Consider the following 26,500-nt stretch of genomic DNA (forward strand, 5'->3'; position numbering starts at 1 on the left):
CAGTTAAATCCAATCGTTCCACAGTCCTACCAGTGTAATAATAACAACTTTTATTTATATAGCGCCTTTAACGTAGTAAAGCGTCCCAAGGCGCTTCACAACAATTTTATGACACGTTTGATTTTGACCATTGAGGGAAAGAGAAAAAGCCTGAGAAGGAGGTGTAAAAAGGGGCTAAAGGCTCGGGTCTGAAGCGGCAGCCAAAATGCACATGCAGATAGACACGGGCGAAAAAACTAAATAAAAAATTCAAATTACATTGTAAATAATACAATAAGGAGTATACAATAGTAAAATCAGTATAATAAAGATTAATTATAATTAAACAAAATTAAATAATATGTACCATAATTATAAATTAAGTTAAAATTAGAAAATCAGCAATTGAATCAAATTAAATCAGTTATTTGCTGTCTTTAAGATTCATTCCCTGTCCAGTGATTCAACTAATCTGGCAGAACCAATCACTGTCCTCCATCCTCGTGATGTCATAATTTGATTACTTTTTATTTTGTATTTTGCCCTCTTGACAGGACCTGTAACAGTTAGCTTATGTTTCAAACTCCCTCCAGCTGCTGCAGGCTCGAGCTGCCTCCATTGTCAGAGAGATGCTTATGTTTCAAATTCCCTCCAGTTGCTGCAGGCTCGAGCTGCCTCCATTGTCAGGGAGATGCTTATGTTTCAAATTCCCTCCAGCTGCTGCAGGCTCGAGCTGCCTCCATTGTCAGGGAGATGCTTATGTTTCAAATTTCCTCCAGCTGCTGCAGGCTCGAGCTGCCTCCGTTGTCCAGGAGATGCTTATGTTTCAAATTCCCTCCGGCTGCGCTAGACTTGCGCAGCCTCCGTTGTCACGGAGACGCTTATGTTTCAAACTCGTTCCAGCTGCTGCAGGCTCGAGCTGCCTCCGTTGTCAAACTCCCTCCAGCTGCTGCAGGCTCGAGCTGCCTCCGTTTTCAGGGAGGCGCTTATGTTTCAAACTCTCCAGCTGCTCCAGGCTTGTGCTGCTTCCATTGTCATGGAGACTCTGAGTAGTAAGTTACTGCATTGACAACAGCGATTGACTGCCCACCCAACCATCTCAAAAGTCTGTCCAAGCGCTTCTTGATGTCTTTCACCCTGGCACCATTTTGGACTCCAGATTGCACCCACAGAGATACCCTTCTTTCACCCTGGCACCATTCTGGACTCCAGATTGCACCCATAGAGGTACCCGTGTTTTCATTCAATTTCCCGCTGCCAGTAGATGTCATCGCCCAAGTTCACTGCTTGCACTTGTTTTCTTCAGAAACTGCCTCCTGAGATTGATCCTCAAACAATTTTTTCACATTCCATCTGAGCAAATAAGCTGCTTGAATTCAGCTCTGGTGGGGCCACAAGGCTGATACATAGGCCCCAAGTTTCCACATGCTACAAAACGTGCGCCCCTCCGAGCTGGGCGCCCGTTTTTCGCGGCGAAAACAGCGCCGGAAAAAAACCGTGCGATTCTGGAGCGCCCTGCAGCTCCATGTCTGCTTGGCGCGCCGCCCAAGGTGGCGGAGTCTACCACTCGCGCCGATTTTGTAACTATGAGGGGGCGGGTACCGTTTAAATTAGTTTTTTTCCCGCCGGCAACCCTGCGCGTACGCGTTGGAGCGTTCGCGCATGAGCAGTGTGAAGGAAACATTGGCACTTGGCCATTTTTGTAGTTCTTTGTAGCTGTTTAATTTTTGAACATTTTTTAATAAAAGCACATTGCCCTTCCATGATCAGCACTGAGGCTTCTTGCAGCAGTGAGAAGGCTGCAGGAAGCCTCAGAAAGTTGAGGCAGCCGTTTCCCGATGGCCTCCCCCCCCCCGTCCCCCCTGCCGTCGGGAATGGCTGCTCAACTTGTGAGGCTTCCTGCAGCCTTCTCACTGTCTCCCTCCCGCCCGCTCGCCGTCTGTAACGGCTTCCTCCTCTCCCCCCTCCCCCGCGGGAACGAATGGCTGCCTCAACTTGTGAGGCTTCCTGCAGCATTCTCCCTGGCTGAAGCACTTTCACACAGGTAGGAAGATGGTTTATTTAACCTTTTCTTTGCTTATAAATTTTTATTCAGGTTGGATTTATTTGTATAATATTTGTATAAGTATAAATAAGGATTTATTATAGAATTTAATGACTTCCCTTCTCCCCCCACCTCGTTCTGGACACCTAATTTGTAACCTGTGCCTGATTTTTTAATGTGTAGACAAGGTTTTTTCAGTTCTACAAAAATCTTCATTTGCTCCATTCTAAGTTAGTTTGGAGTACGTTTTCACTGTGGAAACTTTGAAATCAGGCGTCAGTGGCCGGACGCGCCCCCTTTTGAAGAAAAAATTCTGTTCCAAAGTGAAACTGTTCTAACTGACTAGAACTGCAGAAAAAAAAATGTGGAGAATTGCGATTTCTAAAATAGTCCGTTCTCCACCAGTTGCTCCTAAAAATCAGGCGCAAATCATGTGGAAACTTGGGGCCATAGTGTCAGGCAACGTTATTATAAGGAAAGTTTAGAAGAGCTCAGGCTCTTCAGTCTTGAAAGCAGGAAAATGTGAGGGACTTTATAGATAATGTGGAAAAGAAAAGGGCAATCTGGAGCAATGTTCAACTTGATTTTTGGATAAAGGGAGATGGGTACAAAGTGAAAGTTAACTTCAGGATTGTGGTCGGGAAGCACATCTTCACAAAAAGAGCAACTAATACTTCAAATGATCTTCCAGAAGCATACCTGTCAATCTATGCCCAAGAGCAGATATATAGTCCGCAAATAGCTGAATTCAAGAATAATAAGAACATAAGAATTAGGAACAGGAGTAGGCCATCTAGACCCTCGAGCCTGCTCCGCCATTCAACAAGATCATGGCTGATCTGGCCGTGGACTCAGCTTCACTTACCCGCCCGCTCCCCATAACCCTTAATTCCCTTATTGGTTAAAAATCTATCTATCTGTGACTTGAATACATTCAATGAGCCAGCCTCAACTGTTTCCCTGGGCAGAGAATTCCACAGATTCACAACCCTCTGGGAGAAGAAATTCCTTCTCAACTCGGTTTTAAATTGGCTTCCCCGTATTTTGAGGCTGTGCCCCCTAGTTCTAGTCTCCCTGACCAGTGGAAACAACCTCTCTACCTCCATCTTGTCTATCCCTTTCATTATTTTAAATGTTTCTATAAAATCACCCCTCATCCTTCTGAACTCCAACGAGTAAAGACCCAATCTACTCAATCTATCATCATAAGGTAACCCCCTCATCGTCTCTGTACCCCCTCCAAAGCTAGTATATCCTTCCTTAAGTAAGGTGACCAAAACTGCAGTACTCCAGGTGCACCCTCACCAATACCCGATACAGTTGCAGAAGGACCTCCCTGCTTTTGTACTCCATCCCTCTCGCAATGAAGGCCAACATTCCATTCGCCTTCCTGATTACCTGCTGCACCTGCAAACTAACTTTTTGGGATTCATGCACAAGGATCCCCAGGTCTCTCTGCATCGCAGCATGTTGTAATTTCTTCCCATTCAAATAATATTTCCTTTTACTGTATTTTTTCCCAAGGTGGATGACCTCACACTTTCCGACATTGTATTCCATCTGCCAAATCTTAGCCCATTCGCTGAATCTATCTAAATCTCTTTGCAGCCTCTCTATGTCCTCTACACAACCCGCTTTCCCATTAATCTTAGTGTCATCTGCAAATTTTGTGACACTACACTCTGTCCCCTCGTCCAGGTCATCTATGTATATTGTAAACAGTTGTGGCACACCACTAACCACCGATTTCCAACCCGAAAAGGACCCATTTATCCCGACTCTCTGCTTTCTGTTAGCCAGCCAATTCTCGATCCATGCTAATACATTTCCAGTGACTCCACGTACCCTTATCTTCTGCAGTAACCTTTTGTGTGACACCTTATCGAATGCCTTTTGAAAATCTAAATACACCACATCCATCGGTACACCTCTATCCACTATGCTTGTTATATCCTCAAAGAATTCCAGTAAATTACTTAAACATGATTTCCCCTTCATGAATCCATGCTGCGTCTGCTTGATTGCACTATTCCTATCTAGATGTCCCGCTATTTCTTCCTTAATGATAGTTTCAAGCATTTTCCCCACTACAGATGTTAAACTAACTGGCCTATAGTTACCTGCCTTTTGTCTGCCCCCTTTTTTAAACAGAGTCGTTACATTAGCTGCTTTCCAATCCGCTGGTACCTCCCCAGAGTCCAGAGAATTTTGGTAGATTATAACGAATGCATCTGCTATAACTTCCGCCATCTCTTTTAATACCCTGGGATGCATTTCATCAGGACCAGGGGACTTGTCTACCTTGAGTCCCATTAGTCTGTCCAGCACTACCCCCCCCTAGTGATAGTGATAGTCTCAAGGTCCTCCCTTCCCACATTCCTGTGACCAGCAATTTCTGGCATGGTTTCTGTGTTTTCCACAGTGAAGACCGAAGCAAAATAATTGTTTAAGGTCTCAGCCATTTCCACATTTCCCATTATTAAATCCCCCTTCTCATCTTCTAAGGGACCAACATTTACTTTAGTCACTCTTTTCCGTTTTATATATCTGTAAAAGCTTTTACTATCCGTTTTTATGATTTGCGCAAATTTACCTTCGTAATCTATCTTTCCTTTCTTTATTGCTTTCTTAGCCATTCTTTGCTGTCGTTTAAAATTTTTTCAATCTTCTATTTTCCCACTAACCTTGGCCATCTTATACGCATTGGTTTTTAATTTGATACTCTCCTTTATTTCCTTGGTTATCCATGGCTGGTTATCCCTTCTCTTATCACCCTTCTTTTTCACTGGAATATATTTTTGTTGAACACTATGAAAGAGCTCCTTAAAAGTCCTCCACTGTTCCTCAATTGTGTCACTGTTTAGACTGTGTTTCAAGTCTACTTTAGCCAACTCTGCCCTCATCCCACTGTAGTCCCCTTTGTTTAAGCATAGTACGCTCATTTGAGACACTACTTCCTCACCTTCAATCTGTATTACAAATTTAACCATACTGTGATCACTCATTCCGAGAGGATCTTTTACTCGGAGATCGTTTATTATTCCTGTCTCATTACACAGGACCAGATCTAAGATAGCTTGCTCCCTTGTAGGTTCTGTAACATACTGTTCTAAGAAACAATCCCGTATGCATTCTATGAATTCCTCCTCCAGGCTACTCTCGAATGACCATTACTTACCCAAAAGTTACCTCGATAGTCACTCTCCCACAGCGAGAGAAGGGAGGAATGCTAGTATGAACTGGGAGGAGAGTTTCTGTGAAAGGGTTGGGTTGGATACAGTGTCTCTGAACTGAGATTCAGTGGGGATTCATATAGGAAAGTGACTGTTGAAGTAACTTTTGTCAAACTCTTGTTGGTTTGTTGAAAATCCAAATGTCAACTTTGTTTTTCCTTTATTAAGAAGAGTAATAACACTTTAAATGTAAATAAAAAATGAATGTCCAACATGCAGCACAAGGGTAATTAAAAAGGAAAACATTGTTTTAATTCAGTGACTGTAAACCTCCCTTTCAGAAGTGCATTCACCCTTTAAATATGCTGCCTCAGGACTCCCGCCAGCTATCACGCAGAAAAGATGGGCTGGAATTCTGTTGTGTAATCAGCCGGCCAGTCTGCCATTCTAATAAAGCCCGGCAGTTCAAATCTGCCCAGCCCCTTGTCCACAATGTGTTACGGGTGCGCTGCCCTCCCACGCGCAATGCAGCTCGTTTACAACTGACCTCTGTCAATCAGCCAGCTTTTGCTAGTTTTATAGGTTGTCTGGTTGACATGAGTTCTGTAAATTACTGTAGCTGAGATTGGATCTGAAGAATGAAACCTCTTCATCTATCTTGTACTAACACAATCAAAAGCATGAACATTTTTTTTATTTAAAGCTACAGTTTGAAATCGCTAGTGGTTGTACTTGCCCTTTAGCTACATTTCACCAATGTGTTTCATAATGAACTGACACTATGCAAAATGCATCACGATTCTGTGGCTGATAGAACATTTTACATTAGCCTCTTAATGTCTGTTGGACATTTGAAGGCAGATCAATTTAGTTTTATTAGATGCTAACAATCCATAACCTGTGATGCGCTTAACAGTGTTCGAATAATGCAGTACCATTAAAAGCCAAGGAATAAAAGCATTTGATCGATGTTCTGCCAGTTTGTATTTTTCAAATTCAACCTTGAGTATCCTTTATTGTTGGCCTTAATAAATTTGGGAGTCTTTTCATGTTTATGGGCTTTTTCTTTTCTTGTCTTCACCTTTGGAGTGTCACCTTGGTTCGGTGACAACAACCTTGGCTCTTGAGTCTGAAGGTCGTGGATTCAAGCCCAACTCCAGGACTTGAGCACATAATCTAGACTTGACTTAACAGTTCAGTGCAGTACTGAGGGTATGTTGTATTTTTGGAACAGCTGCATTCCGGATGAGATGTTAAATTGATCTGTGTCGGCAATGGATTCAATACATATTGGATAATTCTATTGTGTGTTTTATAAGAAAAATTGAAGAATTTTATTCTGTTTTCTGAGGGATAAATATCAACTGTCATTATGCAAATTTTCAATAATTAACTCTGTAAAGTTATGACTTAAATAATTTGGCAACATGTTAAAATGAAATTGTGTTCCATAGAACCTTATTCTACTAAGATATGAATCACAGGATTGAATTCAGCCCATGGAACCTGCTGACTACAACAACTTTCATTTATATAATGCCTTTAGCGTAATTATCAGACAAAATTTGACTCCGAGACACAATAAAGAGATATTAGTACAGGTGACCAAAAGCTTGGTCACAGAGCAAAGTTTTAAGGCGTGACTTGAGAGAGAGAGGTAGAGAGACAAAGAGGTTTAGGGATGGAATTCCAGATTTTCTGGCCTGGCAACTGAAGGCATGGCCGCCAATGGTGAAGTGAATAAAATCAGGAATGTGCAAGAGCCCAGAATTGGAGGAGCGCAGAGATTTTGGAGGGTTGTAGAGCTAGAGGTTAGAGATAGGGAGAGACAAAGCCATGGAGGGATTTGAACACAAAGATGAGAATATTTAAATGGTAACATTGCTGGACTGGAAGCCATTATAGGTCAGCGAACCCATGCTCTTCTCGATCTTCCTTGCTGCAATGCTCCATCTCATTCTCAGCAATCTCCCCGCTGGAGTGGAACCATCGTCGCCTCCAGGTTAGATCCAAGGTCACCCCATCCTCTGTCATTGAACCACAGTAAGCGGACGACACTTGCGTCTGCGCACATTCAGAGGCCAAGCTCCAAGCCATCGTCAACATCTTCACCATAGGCGTAGGAAAGCATGGGCCTTACACTAAACATCCGTAAGACAAAGGTCCTCCACCAACCTGACCCTGCCACACAGCACTGCCCCCCAGTCATCAAAATCCATGGCGCGGCCTTGGACAATGGGGATCATTTTCCATACCTCGGGAGCCTACTATCAGCAAGGGCAGACATCGATGACGAGGTCCAACACCGTCTCCAGTGTGCCAGCGCAGCCTTCGGTCGCCTGAGGAAGACCAGGATCTCAAATCTGGCACCAAGCTTTATGGTCTACAGGGCAGTAGTGATGCCTGCCCTCCTATATGGCTCAGAGACGTAGACCATATACAGTAGATACCTCAAAGCGCTGGAGAAGTGCCACCAGCTGCCTCAGTAAGATCCTGCAAATCCACTGGGAGGATAGACGCACCAATGTTAGTGTTCTCGCTCAGGCCAACATCCCCAGCATCGAAGCACTGACCACATTCGACCAGCTCCGTGGAGCGGGCCACATCATCCGCATGTCCGACAGGAGATTCCCAAAGCAAGCGCTCTACTTGGAACTCCTACACGGCAAGTGTGCCCCAGGTAGGCAGAGGAAACTTTTCAAGGACGCCCTCCAAGTCTCCTTGATTAAGTGCAACAATCCCACCGGCACCTGGAAATCCCTGGCCCAAGACCGCCCTAAGTGGAGGAAGAGCATCCAGGAGGGCATTGAGCACCTTGCGCGTCATTGCCAAGAGCTCGCAGAAATCAAGCGCAGACAGCGGAAGGAGCGTGCGGCAAACCAGGCTCCCCACCCATCCCTTCTTTTAACTACTGTCTCACCTGTGACAGAGACTGTAATTGGCGTATTGGACTGTACAGTCACCTGAGAACTCACTTTGAGTGGAAGCAAGTCTTCCTCGATTTCGAAGGACTGCCTATGATGATGATGAGTGATCAGAAAACAGAGTTCGCATGCAGGTACATCAAGCAATTAGGAAGGCAAATTGAATATTGGCCTTGATTGCAAGGGGTTTGGGTACAAGAGTAAGGAAATCTTATAATTGTACAGGGCTCTCGTGAGACCACACCTGGAGTACTGTGCACAGTTTTGGTCTCTTTATCCTTAGAGGCAGTGCAACAAAGGTTTACTAGATTGATTCCTGGGTTGTCCTATGAGAAGAGATTGAGGAGATTGGGCCTATATTCTCTGGAGTTTACAAGAATGAGAGGTAATTTAATCTACATATAGATTGGGCTAACCAAACTTGTAGCAATACGGTGGAGGAGGATTTCCTGGAGTGTATAAGGGATGGTTTTCTGGACCAATATGTCGAGGAACCAACTAGAGAGCTGGCCATCCTAGACTGGGTGTTGTGTAATGAGAGAGGATTAATTAGCAATCTTGTGCGAGGCCCCTTGGGGAAGAGTGACCATAATATGGCAGAATTCTTCATTAAGCTGGAGAGTGACACAGCTAATTCAGAGATTAGGATCTTAAACTTAAAGGTAACTTCGATGGTATGAGACGTGAATTGGCTAGGGTAGACTGGCGAATGATACTTAAAGGGTTGATGGTGGATAGGCAATGGCAAACATTTAAAGATCACGTGATGAACTTCAACAATTGTACATCGCTGTCTGGCGTAAAAATAAAACTGGGAAGGTGGCTCAACCATGGCTAACAAAGGAAATTAGGGATTGTGTTAAATCCAGGGAAGAGACATATAAATTGGCCAGAAAAAGCAGCAAACCTGAGGGCTGGGAGAAATTTAGAATTCAGCAGAAGAGGACAAAGGCTTCTATAGATATGTGAAAAGAAAAAGATTAGTGAAGACAAATGTAGGTCCATTGCAGTCAGAATCAGATGAATTTATAATGGAGAACAAAGAAATGGCAGACCAATTGAACAAATACTTTGGTTCTGTCTTCACTAAGGAAGACACAAATAACCTTCCGGAAATACTAGGGGACCGAGGATCTAGCGAGAAGGAGGAACTGAAGGAAATCCTTATTAGTCAGGAAATTATGTTAGGGAAATTGATGGGATTGAAAGCCGATAAATCCCCAGGGCCTGATAGTCTGCATCCCAAAGTACTTAAGGAAGTGGCCCTAGAAATAGTGGATGCATTGGTGGTCATTTTCCAACATTCTATAGACTCTGGATCAGTTCCTATGGATTGGAGGGTAGCTAATGTAACCCCACTTTTTAAAAAAGGAGGGAAAGAGAAAACAGGGAATTATAGACCGGTCAGCCTGACCTAGGTAGTGGGGAAAATATTGGAATCAATTATTGAAGAAGTGATTGCAGTGCATTTGGAAAGCAGTGACAGGATCGGTCCAAGTCAGCATGCATTTATGAGAGGGAAATCATGCTTGACAAATCTACTATAATTTTTTGAGGATGTATTTAGTAGAATGGACAAGGGAGAACCAGTGAATGTGGTGTATTTGGACTTTCAAAAGGCTTTTGACAGGGTCCCACACGAGATTAGTGTGCAAAATTAAAGCACATGGTACTGGGGGTAATGTATTGACGTGGAGAGACAAATTAAGTAATTTAGGGGTTAAGTCATGGCAGGAGAGCCCAGACCCGCGTCATGCTCCTCCTGTGCTATGTGGGAAATCAGGGATGCTTCCAGTATCCCTGACTACTATGTGTGCGGGAAGTGTATCCAGCTGCAGCTCCTGACAGACCGCATTGCGGCACTGGAGCTGCGCATGGATTCACTCTGGAGCATTCGCGATGCTGAGGATGTTGTGAATAGCACGTTTAGTGAGTTGGTCACACCGCAGGTAAAGGTTACACAGGCAGATACGAATGGGTGACCATCAGGAAGAGCAGTGGAAGGAAGGTAGTGCAGGGGTCCCCTGCGGTCATCTCCCTCAAACAGATATGCCAACTTGGGTACTGTTGGAGGAGATGGTCAATCCGGGGAAGGTAGCAGCAGCCAAGTTCATGGCACCAGGGTGGCTCTGCTGCACAAGAGGGCAGGAAAAAGAGTGGGAGAGCTATAGTAGTAGGGGAATAGACAGGCGTTTCTGTGGCCGCAAACGAGACTCCAGGATGGTATGCAGCCTCCCTGGTGCAAATGTCAAGGATGTCTCGGAGCGGCTGCAGGGCATTCTGGAAGGGAGGGTGAACAGCCAGTTGTCGTGGTGCATATAGGTACCGACGATGTAGGTAAAAAACAGGATGAGGTCCTACAAGCTGAAATTAGGGAGCTGGCTGTTAAATTAAAAAGTAGGACCTCAAAGGTAGTAGTCTCAGGATTGCTACCAGTGCCACATGCTAGTCAGAGTAGAAATAGCAGGATAGTTGAGATGAATACGAGGCTTGAGGAATGGTGCAAGAGGGAGGGATTTAAATTCCTGGGACATTGGAACCGGTTCTGGGGGAGGTGGGATCAGTACTAACCGGACTGTCTGCACCTGGGCAGGACTGTAACCGATGTCCTTGGGGGAGTGTTTGCTAGTGCTGTTGGGGAGGATTTAAACTAATAGGGCAGGGGGATGGGAACCTTTGCAGGGAGTCAGAGGGAAGTAAAATGGGGTCAGAAGCAAACGGTATCAAGGAGAAAAGTAAAAGTGGAGGGCAGAAAAAGCAAAAATCAAAAAGGGCCACATTACAACATAATTCTAAAAGGACAAAGAGTGTTTAAAAAAAAAGACAAGCCTGAAGGCTCTGTGTCTCAATTCGTAGTAAGGTGGATGAATTAACTGCGCAGATAGCTGTTCACGGATATGATGTAATTGTGATTACGGAGACATGGCTCCAGGGTGACTTAAGACTGGGAACTCAACATCCAAGGGTATTCAATATTCAGGAAAGATAGACTGAAAGGAAAAGGAGGTGGGGTAGCGTTGCTAGTTAAAGAGGAGATTAACGCAATAGTAAGGAAGGACATTAGCGTGGATGAGGTGGAATCGGTATGGGTTGAGCTGCGGAACACCAAAGAGCAGAAAACGCTAATGGGAGTTGTGTACAGACCACCAAACAATCATCGTGAGGTTGGGCATGGCATCAAACAGGAAATTAGGGATGCGTGCAATAAAGGTACCGCAGTTATCATGGGTGACTTTAATCTACATATAAATTGGGCTAAACAAACTGGTAGCAATACGGTAGAGCACGATTTCCTGGAGTGTATTAGGGATGGTTTTCTAGACCAATATGTCGAGGAATCAACTAGAGAGCTGGCCATCCTAGACTGGATGTTGTGTAATGAGAGAGGATTAATTATCAATCTTGTTGTGCGAGGCTTGAGGAAGAGTGACCACAATATGGTAGAATTCTTCATTAAGAGGGAGAGTGACACAGTTAAATCAGAGACAAGAGTCCTGGACTGAAAGAAAGGTAACTTCGACGATATGAGACGTGAATTGGCTTGGATAGACTAGAGAATGTTGCTTAAAGGGTTGACGGTGAATAGGCAATGGCAGACATTTAAAGATCACATGGATGAACTTCAACAATTATACATCCCTGTCTGGCGTAAAAATAAAGCGGCGACGGTGGTTAAACCGTGGCTAACAAGGGAAATTATGGATAGTGTTAAATCCAAGGAAGAGGCATATAAATTGGCCCAAAAAAGCAGCAAACCTGAGGACTGGGAGAAATTTATAATTCAGCAGAGGAGGACAAAGGGTTTAATTAGGAGGGGGGAAATAGAATATGAGAGTAAGCTTGCAGGGAACATCAAAAGCTTCTGCAGATGCATGAAGAGAAAAAGTTTAGTGAAGACAAATGTAGGTCCCTTACAGTCAGAATCCGGTGAATTTATAATGGGGATCAAAGAAATGGCAAACGAATTGAACAAATACTTCGGCCTGTCTTCACTAAGGAAGACACACATAACCTTCCGGAAATACTAGTGGACCGAGGGTCTAGCGAGAAGGAGGGACTGAAGGAAATCTTATTAGTCAGGAAATTGTGTTAGGGAGATTGAAGGCCGATAAATCACCAGGGTCTGATAGTCTGTATCCCTGAGTACTTAACGAAGTGGCTCTAGAAATAGTGGATGCATTGTTGATCATTTTCCAACATTCTATGTACTCTGGATCAGTTCCTATGGACTGGAGGGTAGCTAATGTAACACCACTTTTTAAAAAAAGAGGGAGAGAGAAAACAGGGAATTATAGCCTGACATCGGTAGTGGGGAAAATGTTGGAATCAATTATTAAAGATGTAAAAGCAGCGCATTTGGAAAGCTGTGACAGGATCGGTCCAAGTCAGCATGGATTTATGAAAGGGAAATCATGCTTGACAAATCTTCTAGAATTTTTTGAGGATGTAACTAATAGAATGGACAAGGGGGGGCCAGTGGATGTGGTGTATATGGATTTTAAAAGGCTTTTGACAAGGTCCCACACAAGAGATTAATGTGCAAAATTAAAGCACGTGGTATTGGTGGATCGAGAACTGGTTGGCAGACAGGAAGCAAAGAGTAGGAATAAACAGATCCTTTTCAGAATGGCAGACAGTGACTAGTGGGGTACCACAAGGTTCATTGCTGGGACCCCAGCTATTTACAATATACATTAATGATTTAGATGAAGGAATTGAATGTAATATCTCCAAGTTTGCAGATGACACTAAGCTGGGTGGCAGTGTGAGCTGTGAGGAGGATGCTAAGAAGCTGCATGGTGACTTGGACAGGTTAAGTGAGTGGGCAAATGCATGGCAGATGCAGTATAATGTAGATAAATGTGAGGCTATCCACTTTGGTGGCAAAAAGAGGAACGCAGAATATTATCTGAATGGTGACAAATTAGGAAAAGGGGAGGTGCAACGAGACCTGGGTGTCATGGTTCATCAGTCATTGAAAGTTGGCATGCAGGTACAACAGGCGGTGAAGAAGGCAAATGGCATGTTGGCCTTCATAGCTAGGGGATTTGAGTATAGGAGCAGGGAGGTCTTACTACATCTGTACAGGGCCTTGGTGAGGCCACACCTTGAATATTGTGCACAGTTTTGGTCTCCTAATCTGAGGAAGGACATTCTTGCTATTGAGGGAGTGCAGCGAAGGTTCACCAGACTGATTCCCGGGATGGCAGGACTGACAAATGAACAAAGACTGGATCTGACGAGGCTTATATTCACTGGAATTTAGAAGAATGAGAGGGGATCTCATAAAAACATATAAAATTCTGACGGGATTGGACAGGTTAGATGCAGGAAGAATGTTCCCGATGTTGGGGAAGTCCAGAGCCAGGGGTCACAGTCTAAGAATAAGGGGTAAGCCATTTAGAACCGAGATGAGGAGAAACTTCTTCACTCAGAGAATTGTGAACCTGTGGAATTCTCTACCACAGAAAGTTGTTGAGGCCAGTTCATTAGATATATTCAAATGGGAGTTAAATGTGGCCCTTACGGTTAAAGGAATCAAGGGGTTTGGAGAGAAAGCAGGAAAGGGGTCCTGAAGTTGCATGATCGCCGTGATCTTTTTGAATGATAGTGTAGGCTTGAAGGGCCAAATGGCCTACTCCTGCACCTATTTTCTGTGATTTCATTCGACCATGTAAGATTCTGAGGGGATTGATGAGAGGTTGTTTCTCCTGGCTGGAGAGTCGAGAACTTAGGGGGCAGAGTCTCTGGATAAGGGGTCAGACATTTAAGACTGAGATGAGGAGGAATTTCTTCACTGAGGGTTGTGAATCTTTGGAACTCTACCCCAAAGGAGTGTGGCTGCTGAATTGTTGAGTATATTCAAGGCTGAGATAGGTAGATGTTTGATTCTAAGAGAATCAAGGGATATGGAGATTAGGCAGGAAAGTGTTGAGATCAAAGATCAGTCATGATCTTATTGAATGGCGGAGCAGGCTCGAAGGGCCGTATGGCCTACTGCTGCTAATTCTTATGTTAATTACTTTTGAAGCACTGTTGTATATCTCCTTTCACATCCCAAGTGTCCCAAAGTGCTTCACAGCAAATTCATTTACTTCTTGAAATGTAGTTACTGTTGTTATGCAGGCAAACATGGCTGCCTATGTGCCCACAGCAAGATCCCAAAAAGCAACAAGATAAATGACCAATTAATCTGTTTTGGTAGTACAGGTAGAGCGCCTGAAATCTGGAAACCTCTGGACCAAGGCCATTCTGGATTTTGGGTATTTCCGGATTTCGGAAAGTATTTCCAGCGTCCTGAATCCGGAAACACTCGGGCCGAGGTTCGGTATTTCCGGATTTCGGAGCATCTTTCCAACATCTTGAATCCGGAAACGTCTGGGCCGAGGTAAGGGCCCTCCTCCCGGTGGGCGGGGTGATGGAGGCTGAGGGAGGGGGGGGTGGCGGAGGGGGACCCAGTGGAGGGTTGGCGGCGAAGGGTCAGGGTTCGGCGGTTCCGGTTTCGGCTGCGGATCAGGGGTGGCCGGCCGGGAAAAACCTGCGTTGAAGATCTGCAAAAAAGGTAAGTTAAAGTTTTTGTTTTTAATTCTTTTTTGATTTAGTAGGTCAGGGTTTTGTGAATGTTTTGTGAATTTTTATTTTTTGTATTTTGTAATTTTTTTTTTGCTGTGTTTCCCCCTCGCTAGGCCCAACTCGCAGAGGTAATCGGTTTAAAAAATGTCCGGATTACGGAACATTTTCCGGAGTCCGGACGACCCCGCCAAGGATCTGCCCGGTGTCCATATTCTGGAACATTCCGAATTTCGGAACTCCAGATTTTGGACGCTCAACCTGTATTGGTTAACAGATGTTAACACTGGAAGAACTTCCTGTTCCTCTTTGAATAGTGACACAGAGTCTTTTACACCCACTTGAAAAAGGTACATGGGGTCCTGGTTGAATGACTCATCTGAAAGATGGTATCTTTAAAAATGTAGCACTCTGTGCTGCACTAACGTGTTGGCCTAGATTTTGTGTTCCAGTCTTGGAGTGAGACTTGAACCTACAGTCTTATTACACAGATGTGAGAGTGCCAACACTGTTGGCAATGTGGTCACCATTGTATAAATTGCAAAAGCAGCAATAATAAATGGCCAGTTAATTTTTGTTTTTGGGAGGACTGTTGGCTAGGACACCAAGTGAATGCTTTCCTTTTCTTCGAGTCGTACTGCAGGATTTGTAACATCCACTTGAGCCAGCAGATTAGGCAGACGAGCGTCAGTTTAATGTCTCATCTGAAGGATAGAACCTCTGACAATGCATCATCCTGTAATGAATGTGCTTTCAGCCAGGTTATGTGCTGGCATCCTGGATGGTGCTTGAACTGACCACAGCCTGTTTGAGGCAGGAGTGCTACCAACTGATGCTCGAGTTAAAATGTATGAGGAACACATTTCCCAATTGAATAGTATGCTTCAGTGAGGGGTAATTTAAAATATAATATATATATATATATTTATTTATTTGTTTATATTTATGTATTTATTTTATATATTTATTTATTTGTTTATATTTACGTATTTATTTTATATATTTATATTTATTTTTACATATATATATATATATATAATTAAATTTTTATACATATATATAATATATATATATATATTTATTTATGAGCAAGGTCTTGGTCCAATGGCAAGGGAGTCCAAGACGCCTGGAGACCAGGCACTGCTGTATGAGCCTAATTGCCTACGTCGGGATGTTGGCTGCAAGCTCGGCGCCGAGTAGAGCCTTTGATGGTAGGTGGTCTGAGGCTTGATTGGCGGCAGGCATTGGGAAGGCCAGTTGTCTGCTGCAGTTCCGAGTGGGAGGTCAGCAAGGAGTGGGAGGGTGGAAGTTATAGTCGTGATGCTCACCAGTAGAAGAGGCCAGGTCACCAGTGTTATGTATTGGCAACCTGTATCACACCACCACCAGAGGGCCTACCTGTTGGGAGTCCCAAGGGTTACCAGCATCCCTTGGGAGCATTGTATATAAGCAGGCCACCCATGCGGTGCCTGTACTCTGGAATCTAATTAAAGGAGCTAAGGTCACACTTACTCATTGCTTACAATACTCAGTTTCACCCTTTATTATGAGTTTAATAATTGGCGACGAGGTAACGAACAACCACGCAAAAATGCAAAGAACAGTTGGTATCCTGGAGAAGTTCTCAGAAGGGTTCGATTGGGAGGCCTTCGTGGAGAGACTCGACCAATACTTTGTGGCCAATGAGCTGGAAGGGGACGAGAACGCTGCCAAACTAAGGACGATCCTCCTTCCTGTCTGTGGGGCAACAACCTATGGCCTCATGAAGAATCTTCCAGCTCCGGTAAAACCAACAACCAAATCCTGTGAAGAATTGTGTAGGCTGGTCCGGGAGCACCTAAATCCTAAGGAAAGCATTTTGATGGCGAAGTATCGGTTCTACACGTGTTAACGGTCGGAGGGCCAGGAAGTGGCGAGCTACGTAGCCAAACTAAGGTGCCTTGCAGGACATTGTGAATTTGATGGATTTCTTGAACAAATGCTGAGAAACTTTTTTGTGCTTGGCATTGGTCATGAAGTAATCCTTCGCAAACTATTGACTGTTGAAACACTGAATCGAAGCAAAGCCATCACGATAGCCCAGTCATTTATGTCCACCAGCGATACCACCAAACAAATTTTGCAGTATAAAGAGGTTTCGGCCAGTACTGTGCACAAAGTGACGTCGTTTTCGAGCAGGAATATATATGGCAGAACGTACACACCGGCTGCTGCACGATCTCAGATGACCCAGAGTCCACCATCAATCGTTAATGCGAGGCAGTTAACACCTTGTTGATGTGGAGGTGATCATCGGGCCCATCAATGCCGCTTCAAGCACTATGCGTGCAACGACTGCAGAACAATGGGACACCTCCAGCGAATGTGCAGGCGAGCTGCAAACCCTGCAAACCACCACGTTGCAGAGGAAGATCAATCCACGGTGGATCAGGCAGAACTAGGGACTCGAACCAAGGAGGCAGAAGTGTACTGGGTACACACTTTCACCACGAAATGTCCACCAATAATGTTAAAAGTTGAACTGAACGGAACTCCAGTATCCATGGAACTGGACACGGGTGCGAGTCAGTCCACAATGAGCAAAAAGGCCTTCAACAGGCTGTGGTGCTATAAGGCACACAGGTCCAAGCTCAGCCCCATTCACACCAAGCTAAGAAATTACACCAAAGAACTGATCCCTATAATTGGCAGCGCAGAAGTCAAAGTCTCCTATGATGGAGCAGTGCACGAACTCCCACTGGATCGTGCCAGGGGATGGCCCCACACTTTGGCAGAAGCTGGCTGGGAAAATCCGCTGGAACTGGGACGACATCCGCGCGCTCTTGTTCGTCGACGATGCCTCATGTGCCCAGGTTCTGAGCAGATTTCCATCGTTGTTCGAGCCGGGCATTGGAAGTCTCGGGGGCGAAAGTGCAGATCCATTTGGTTCCCGGTACATGACCCATCCACCACAAGGCACAGGCGATACCGTATATGATGCGAGAGAAAGTGGAAATTGAGCTGGACAGGCTGCAGCGAGATGGCATCATCGCGCCGGTGGAATTCAACGAGTGGGCTAGTCCGATTGTCCCGGTACTCAAAGGTGACGGCATGGCCAGAATTTGTGGGCACTACAAACTAACGATTAACTGTTTTTCGCTACAGGACCAGTACCCGCTACCCTAGGCAGACGACCTATTTCCGACCCTGGCTGGAGGAAAGACGTTCACCAAGTTGGACATGGCCTCGGCCTACATGACGCAGGAGCTGGAGGAATCTTTGAAAGGCCTCACCTGCATCAACACGCACAAAGGTCTGTTCATCTATAACAGATGCCCGTTCGGGATTCGGTCGGCCGCGGCAATTTTCCAGCGGAACATGGAGAGCCTGCTAAAGTCGATTCCACGCACCGTGGATTTCCAGGACGACATACTGGTCACAGGTCGGGACACCATCGACCACTTGAAGAATCTGAAAGAGGGCTAGATCGTGTGGGACTCGGGTTGAGCTGCTCGAAATGTGTTTTCCTGGCGCCAGAGGTCGAGTTCTTGGAAAGAAGAATCGTAGCAGATGACATCAGACCCACCGACGCCAAGACGGAGGCCATCAAGAACACACCGAGACCACAGAACGTGACAGAGCTGCGGTCGTTTCTGGGACTCATCAACTATTTTGGTCATTTCCTACCCGGGTTAAGCACGTTGCTAGAACCCCTACATGTGCTACTGGGTATGGGGTAATTCACAAGAGGCTGCCTTTGAGAAAACCAGAAATCTTATGTTCAAACAAACTGCTTGTTCTGTATAACCCATGTAAACGATTAGTGCTAGCTTGCGATGCGTCGTCATATGGGATCGGGTGTGTGTTACAACAGGCTAACGAATCGGGGATTTTGCAAACGGTCGCTTATGCGTCCAGGAGTCTGTCCAAGGCCGAAAGGGCCCACAGCATGATTGAAAAAGAAGCTCTGGCGTGCGTTTACGGGGTGAAAAAAATGCACCATTATTTGTTTGGTCTCAAGTTTGAGCTTGAAACTGACCATAAGCCACTCATATTGCTATTCTCAGAGAGCAAATGGATTAACACCAGCGCTTCTGCCCGCATCCAAAGATGGGCACTCACGCTGTCGACATACAACTATGTAATCTTCCACAGACCGGGCACAGAGAATTGCGCTGATGCTCCCAGTCAACTACCATTGCCCACCACTGGGGTGGAAATGGCACAGACTGCAGACTTGCTCATGGTGATGGATGCATTCGAAAACGAAAAGTCACCCATTACGGCCCGCCAGATCAGGACCTGGACCAGCCAGGATCCTTTACTGTCCCTGGTTAAAAAAAAACTCTGTCCTCTTTGGGACTGGTCCAGCGTCCCAGTGGAGATGCAGGAAGAGATTAAGCCGTTCCAGCGGCGCAGACTAAATGTCCTTACAGGCGGACTGTCTTTTGTGGGGTAATCGCATGGTCTTGCCCAAGAAAGGCAGAGAAACGTTCATAAGTGACCTATACAGCACCCACCCAGGCATTGTAATGATGAAAGCCATAGCCAGATCCCATGTGTGGTGGCCCGGCATCGACTCAGATTTAGAGTCATGCGTGTGCCGGTGCAACACTTGCTCTCAACTGAGCAATGCACCCAGAGAGGCACTGCTAAGTTTGTGATCGTGGCCCTCCAAACCGTGGTCTAGGATCCACGTTGACTATGCAGGCCCATTTCTAGGCAAAATGTTCTTGGTTGTTGTGAATGCTTATTCAAAATGGATTGATTGTGCAATAATGTCTGTAAGCACGTCCACTGCCACCATCGAAAACCTACGAGCCATGTTTGCCATACACAGCCTGCCTGATATCTGAGTCAGTGACAATGGGCCGTGTTTCACAGTGCTGAATTCAAGGAATTCATGACCCGTAATGGGATCAAGCACGTCACATCTGCCCCGTTCAAGCCCGCATCCAACGGCCAGGCAGAACGGGCAGTTCAAACCATCAAGCAAAGTTTGAAGAGCATGTCGGAAGGCTCCCTGCAGACCCGACTGTCCCGAGTTCTGCTCAGTTACCGCACCAGACCCCACTCGCTCATCGGGGTTCCCCCAGCCGAGCTGCTCATGAAAAGGGTGCTCAAAACAAGGCTCTCTCTAGTCCACCCTGATCTCCATGATCACGTGGATGGCATCAACAAAGCATGTCACACGATATTGAGGTCAATGATCAATTAGCCACTGGAGGGGAAGAAGGCCCACCGCTGGGGGGATGTAGGCCCACCTCTGCAGGGAGGGGTGATGTCCCAGTCGAAGGCTCATCTGCTCGCCGGACGTCGTCATGAGTTTCAAATGCCTGAAAATGATGCTAATAAAACACACCAAACTATTTTCTAATTAGATTGGGGTACAGTAAAACATTTTTAAAAGAAAATAATTCTTGAAGGTTCCTCCACGTTGTTTAAACGTTTCTCCAGAAGTTTTAAAAGTTTCTCCCGAAGACCCCGGACCAGGGTCAAACAGGGCTGCATTACAAAGGTCCTCCGCCAGCCTGTCCTCACTGCACAGCACTGCCCCCCGACATCAAGATCCACGGCGTGGCCCTGGACAACGTGGACCACTTCCCCTATCTTGGAAGCCTCCTATCGACAAGAGCAGGCATTGACGACGAGATCCAACACCACCTCCAGTGCGCCAGTGCAGCCTTCGGCCGCCTGAGGAAAAGAGTGTTTGAAGACCAGGCCCTGAAAACTGTCACCAAGCTCATGGTCTACAGGGCTGTAGTAATACCCGCCCTCCTGTATGGCTCAGAGGCATGGACCATGTACAGTAGACACCTCAAGTCGCTGGAGAAATACCATCAACGCTGCTTCCGCAAGATTCTACAAATCCCCTGGGAGGACAGACACACCAACATTACCGTCCTCGACCAGGCCAACATCCCCAACATTGAAGCACTGACCACACTTGATCAGCTCCGCTAGGCAGGCCACATTGTCCGCATGCCAGACACGAGACTCCCAAAGCAAGCGCTCTACTCGGAACTCCTTTATGGCAAACGAGCCGAAGGTGGGCAGCGGAAATGTTACAAGGTCACCCTCAAAGCCTCCCTGATAAAGTGCGGCATCCCCACTGACACCTGGGAGTCCCTGGCCAAAGACCGCCCTAAGTGGAGTAAGTGCACCCGGGAGGGCGCTGAGCACCTCAAGTCTCATCGCCGAGAGCAGTGGAAGGAACACGCGGCAAACCTGTCCCACCCTTCCTTACCCTCAACGACTGTCTGTCCCGACTGTAGCTCTCGTATTGAACTGTTCAACCACCTATGGACTCATTCTAAGAGTATAAGCAAGTCTTCTTCGATTCCGAGGGACTGCCTATGATGATATGATATATTATATATATATATGTGTATATAAAATATTATATATTTTATATATATATATATATATAGATGTCGGCGGGAGTTGGCGCCAGAACGGGGAAGGACCGCTGGCTGGAGGCTGTTCTATCCCCGACGGTGAATAGGAAGAGCTGAAAAAAAAGGTTCGTAATCATTTTTTACATTTTTTCTTTACAGCACCTTGCCTGGATGGAGTCCCCTGAAGGTATTCCGCTGTTTTTTTTTTTGATGATTTTCTTTTTCAGGTCTTTGACCCTCCGTGGATGGCAAGCGCCTTTGCCACCGAGATTGGGAGCTCCTGCTGGCTGCCGCCCTCTTTTGCTGCCCACCGCCCTTTCAAGGACTTTTTTTGACAAAAACCCCGCCCAAAGTACCTTTGGGTACTTAGGCAGCCATCAGCAGTCCTGTGGGCGGCACTTGGACGGGCAGGGGCCTTCACCAATTTCGGCCTCATAATACATTAAGTTTCGTATCAATCTGGCTTGCTTCCCTTAGATCAGTTGTGTCTCTTTATGTAGATGCAAACAATACCCTGGTGTGGTTCAGAAAAGGGCAGAGAGATCTCCTGGTGTTATGACGAACATTCCTCCCTAAACCGACACCACTGAGACAGATTAGCTCGCCATTTATCTAATGTTCTGTTTGTGGGATTTTGCTATGCGCAGATTTTCTGTCATGTTTGCTTACAAAAACAATAGTAACTACACTTCAAAGGTAATTCATTCATCGGTTGTGAATAATGTTGGGGCATCCTAAGGATGTGCAAGATGCTTGATAAATTCAGGTTCATTCATTCGCAGAATGATCACTTGTCTCTCTTCCGACCCCCTCCCACACCAATTCGAATCTTGATGGAGTCGATCTATTAAGCTACCACATTATCTCCTGAAAAGATTGAAAGAAATTTTTTATACGTTAATATTTTTGAGATAATGCTCTGAATTTTTCAAGCCTCTGTGCCACCGTCCGGCTTCTGCACAATGAGCAGCTTATCAGCAAATAGTAAATGTATCATCTACAATCGATCTTCCATTAACATCCATGGTTGGATAATTCTGCCCTCTATCTTTTTAAAGGAGTAGTGGTTTCTGCCCATAATAGGTACTAAATGAGTTTGTGGGATTGCTAGCTGCTTATATCTTTTATGCATAATGATTGTTATGTCCTATTGTTTGAAATGAAAGTATATTTTTTCCCCCAAAGGTTGCTGCCACAGACTGTTGGACTGCTATATGTTGGCAATTACGAACGCCCTTTTGCACAGATGAAGGTAAGTGATTAAAGCAGTGCAGTGATTTGAAATTCAATGCAACTTTTGAATTTTATGTTGTATGAAATCCCAAAAGCTCGTGTTACCTTAGTGATGAAATTTTTGTGGAGAAAATCAAACTCAAAGCTGAGTGGCATTTCATAATAATGGAAGGATTTTTGTTCCAGACATAATTGAAAACGATTTACAAAGGATGACCTTAAACATGCATCATTGTTTATGGGCCCATTGTGCTCCATACTGAAACATGCCAGTTGTGAATGTACTATTCACAGTAAACATATTGATGGATTTGAAAATTTGGAGCAATTGAGTAAACCACAGTTTGATATATTGAGAAAACCATTTGTGGACTAAGTTGTGTGAGGCATTTTTCAGCTCTACGTGTCAAGAATTAATTAAAAGGTTACCTTTTGGAAATGCACCCAACTGCAACGAACACAGTCTGAATTAGTAGACATCAGAGAAGGCCAAGGCCACAATCTATTCTCAATCATATTAAAATTAAGTTAAATGAGAAACTGCAAGTCTTGAGAAGTCTAACTAATTTGGAATGTTCTTTCAAAATAAGAATTCATAATTTAAAAAAATGTAGCGATTGAAGGAGAAAGTAGAATTTGGGTTTTAAAAGATGATTTACAAAGAATTGCCATTTTGCTTCATCTTGGACTTTGAATGTTTTCTGAAATGATGCATAGAGTCTAGAAAACATTTTCAGATTTTTATACATTTTGGAAAATTGAAATTGATAGTTTCAGAACAATGTAAATAATTTATCAGATGTAAAACCAGATGTTTTCTCAGATCTATACATAAAATAGGAAGAATATTTGGAGAACTATTTTAATTTGATAGTTTAAAAATAACAAACTGCAACTAAACGGTTGAGTGCTTGATTCCCAAGCAGAAGGTTATATAAGCTGTCACTTGGGCTCATTCGTACCGGTTGGATGAGTTTTATCCGTTTTCCAGCAGGCCTTTTGATAAACAGTGCCACATGGAAATTGAGATTTCCATGTTTAATTTAAAATTTGGACTTGGGAAGTGAATAAAATCTAGTGGCTTCTGGCATTCCGCTTTTAAGTTGTACCTTCTGTCAGCTGATTTTATTTTTTGGAAAAACCATGAAGAACAACCAATGTGCAGGAGAACACTGGGTTTGAAAAGAGTACAAGGTAAGGTAAATCGAGAAGTACCTTGGGGTGTAAAAACATAGAAGGAAGAAAAGACTGAGCAAGGTAAGGAGTTCTATAATTTTGAGGTCTGGAAAAGAATGAGTTAATGTAGGAGACAGTATGATGAGTCTCAACTTCAGCATTGTTTGAATGTAAGGATATGGTAGTGTGTGTGTAGGGTGGCTTTTTGCAGTTTACAAAATTCAGAGGAGCACTTCCATAAAAGTATTGAAAAAAGAGAAAACAAACAAGACTTGAGGTAAAGGAGGGTTCACCTATCAGGTGATGAGGTTGTTCCTGCACCCTATCCAGGAGTACAAAATAGATGCTTGAAGAGTTTCCCAGGGTAAGGGGGTACTATTCAAATCTTGGACAAATTTAGACTTTATAGAGAGCTGAGAGTAGTTTAGGGGAAAAGCATTTTGCATGGAAGAGGAAGCCAAACATCTTGGAAACAGCTTTAGCAATGGAGCAGATGTGGGAGCTCCATTTGACATCAGGGCTGACAGTGAGGTTAAAATTGTCAAGCGGTGATTACAGATTGGCATAAAAAGAAGTACGGGAACAGTAGCATAGTGGTAATGTCACAGGGCTAGTAATCCAGAGGCCTGGACTAATGATCCCACCACAGCAATGGCCTGGCAAGCTTACTCAGTTGTACACAACCGTTACGAAAAACAATAAGAAAAATAAAACTGGACGGACAACCGGCATTGACCTCGGCACCGGTTATGGACATGACAACAACACACCCAGCCCAGTCGACCCTGCAAAGTCCTTCTCACCAACATCTGGGGACTTGTACCAAAATTGGGAGAGCTGTCCCACAGACTAATCAAGCAACAGCCTGACATAATCATACACACAGAATCATACCTTTCAGCCAATGTCCCAGACTCCTCCATCACCATCCCTGGGTATGTCCACCGACAGGATAGACCCAATAGGCATGGCAGCACACTGGTATAGAGTCAGGAGGGAGTGCCTCTGGGAGTCCTCAACATTGACTCTGGACCCGATGAAGTCTCATGGCTTCAGGTAAAGCATGGGCAAGGATACCTCCTCCTGATTACCACCTACCGCCCTCCCTCAGCTGATGATTCAGCGCTCTTCCATGTTGAACACCACTTGGAAGAAGCACTAAGAGTAGCAAGGGCATAGACTGGACTCTGGGTGGGGGACTTCAGCAGCAACCCTGAGGACTGGGAGAAATTTAGAATTAAGCAGAGGAGGACAAAGGGTTTAATAAGGAGGGGGAAAATAGAGTATGAGAGGAAGTTTGCCGGGAACATAAAAACTGACTGCAAAAGCTTCTATAGATATGTGAAGAGAAAAAGATTTGTGAAGGCAAACGTAAGTCCCTTGCAGTCAGATTCAGGTGAATTTATAATGGGGAACAAAGAAATGGCAGACCAGTTGAACAAATACTTTGGTTCTGTCTTCACAAAGGAAGACACAAATAACCTTCCGGAAGTACGAGGGGATCGAGGTTCTCGTGAGAAGGAGGAACTGAAGGATATCCTTATTAGGCAGGAAATTGTGTTAGGGAAATTGATGGGATTAAAGGCCGATGAGTACTTAAGGAAGTGGCCCGAAAAATAGCAGATGCATTGGTGATCATTTTCCAACATTCTATAGACTCTGGATCAGTTCCTGTGGACTGGAGGATAGCTAATGTAACACCACTTTTTAAAAAAGGAGGGAGAGAGAAAACGGGTAATTATAGACCGGTTAGCCTAACATCAGTAGTGGGGAAAATGTTGGAATCAGTTATTAAAGATTAAATAGCAGCACATTTGGAAAGCAGTGACAGGATCGGTCCAAGTCAACATGGATTTATGAAAGGGAAATCATGCTTGACAAATCTTCTGGAATTTTTGGAGGATGTAACTAGTAGACTGGACAAGGGAGAACCAGTGGATGTGATGTATTTTACTTTCAAAAGGCTTGTGACAAGGTCCCACATAAGAGACTGGTGTGCAAAATTAAAGCACATGGTATTGGGGCTATTATACTGATGTGGATCAAGAACTGGTTGGTAGACAGGAAGCAGAGAGTCGGGATAAACGGGTCCTTTTCAGAATGGCAGGCAGTGACTAGTGGGATGCCGCAGGGCTCAGTGCTGGGACCCCAGCTCTTTACAATATACATTAATGATTTAGATGAAGGAATTGAGTATAATATCTCCAAGTTTGCAGATGACACTAAATTGGGTGGTAGTGTGAGCTGTGAGCAGGACGCTAAGAGGCTGCAGGGTGACTTGGACAATTTAGGTAAGTGGGCAAATGCATGGCAGACGCAGTATAATGTGGATAAATGTGAAGTTATCCACTTTGGGGGCAAAAACACAAAGGCAGAATATTATCTGAATGGCGGCAGATTAGGAAAAGGGGAGTTGCAACGAGACCTGGGTGTTATGGTACATCAGTCATTGAAAGTTGGCATGCAGGTACAGCAGGCAGTGAAGAAGACGAATGGTATGTTGGCCTTCATAGCGAGGGGATTTGAGTATAGGAGCAAGGAGGTCTTACTGCAGTTGTACAGGGCCTTCGTGAGGCCTCTCCTGGAATATTGTGTGCAGTTTTGGTCTCCTAATCTGAGGAAGGACGTTCTTGCTATTCAGGGAGTGCAGCGAAGGTTCACCAGACTGATTCCCGAGATGGCTGGACTGACATATGAGGAGAGACTGGATCGACTGGGACTTTATTCACTGGAGTTTAGAAGGATGAGAGGGGATCTCATAGAAACATATAAAATTCTGACGGGACTGGACACGTTAGATGCAGGGAGAATGTTCCCGATGTTGAGGAAGTCCAGAACCAGGGGACACAGTCTAAGGATAAGGGGTAGGCCATTTAGGACTGTGATGAGGAGAAACTTCTTCACTCAAGAGTTATTAACTTGTGGAATTCCCTACCGCAGAGAGTTGTTGATGCCAGTTCGTTGGATACATTCAAAAGGGAGTTAGATATGGCCCTTAAGGCTAAAAGGATCATGGGGTATGGA

The 26,500-nt window shown here is 44.7% G+C and overlaps 1 protein-coding gene across 2 annotated transcripts in view; it reads left to right on the forward strand.

The window, feature by feature from the left end:
• Window positions 1–26,500, forward strand: part of rngtt (RNA guanylyltransferase and 5'-phosphatase) — a 522,369-nt gene that overhangs the window by 377,530 nt on the left and 118,339 nt on the right. For both annotated transcript variants that reach the window (XM_070885554.1, XM_070885552.1), the window contains exon 14: window positions 22,253–22,319. In XM_070885554.1, coding sequence (XP_070741655.1) covers window positions 22,253–22,319 — 67 coding nt within the window. The remainder of the gene's footprint in view (window positions 1–22,252; window positions 22,320–26,500) is intronic.

Source organism: Pristiophorus japonicus, chromosome 7, assembly GCF_044704955.1.
Source record: "Pristiophorus japonicus isolate sPriJap1 chromosome 7, sPriJap1.hap1, whole genome shotgun sequence".
Taxonomy (NCBI): Eukaryota; Metazoa; Chordata; class Chondrichthyes; family Pristiophoridae; genus Pristiophorus; species Pristiophorus japonicus.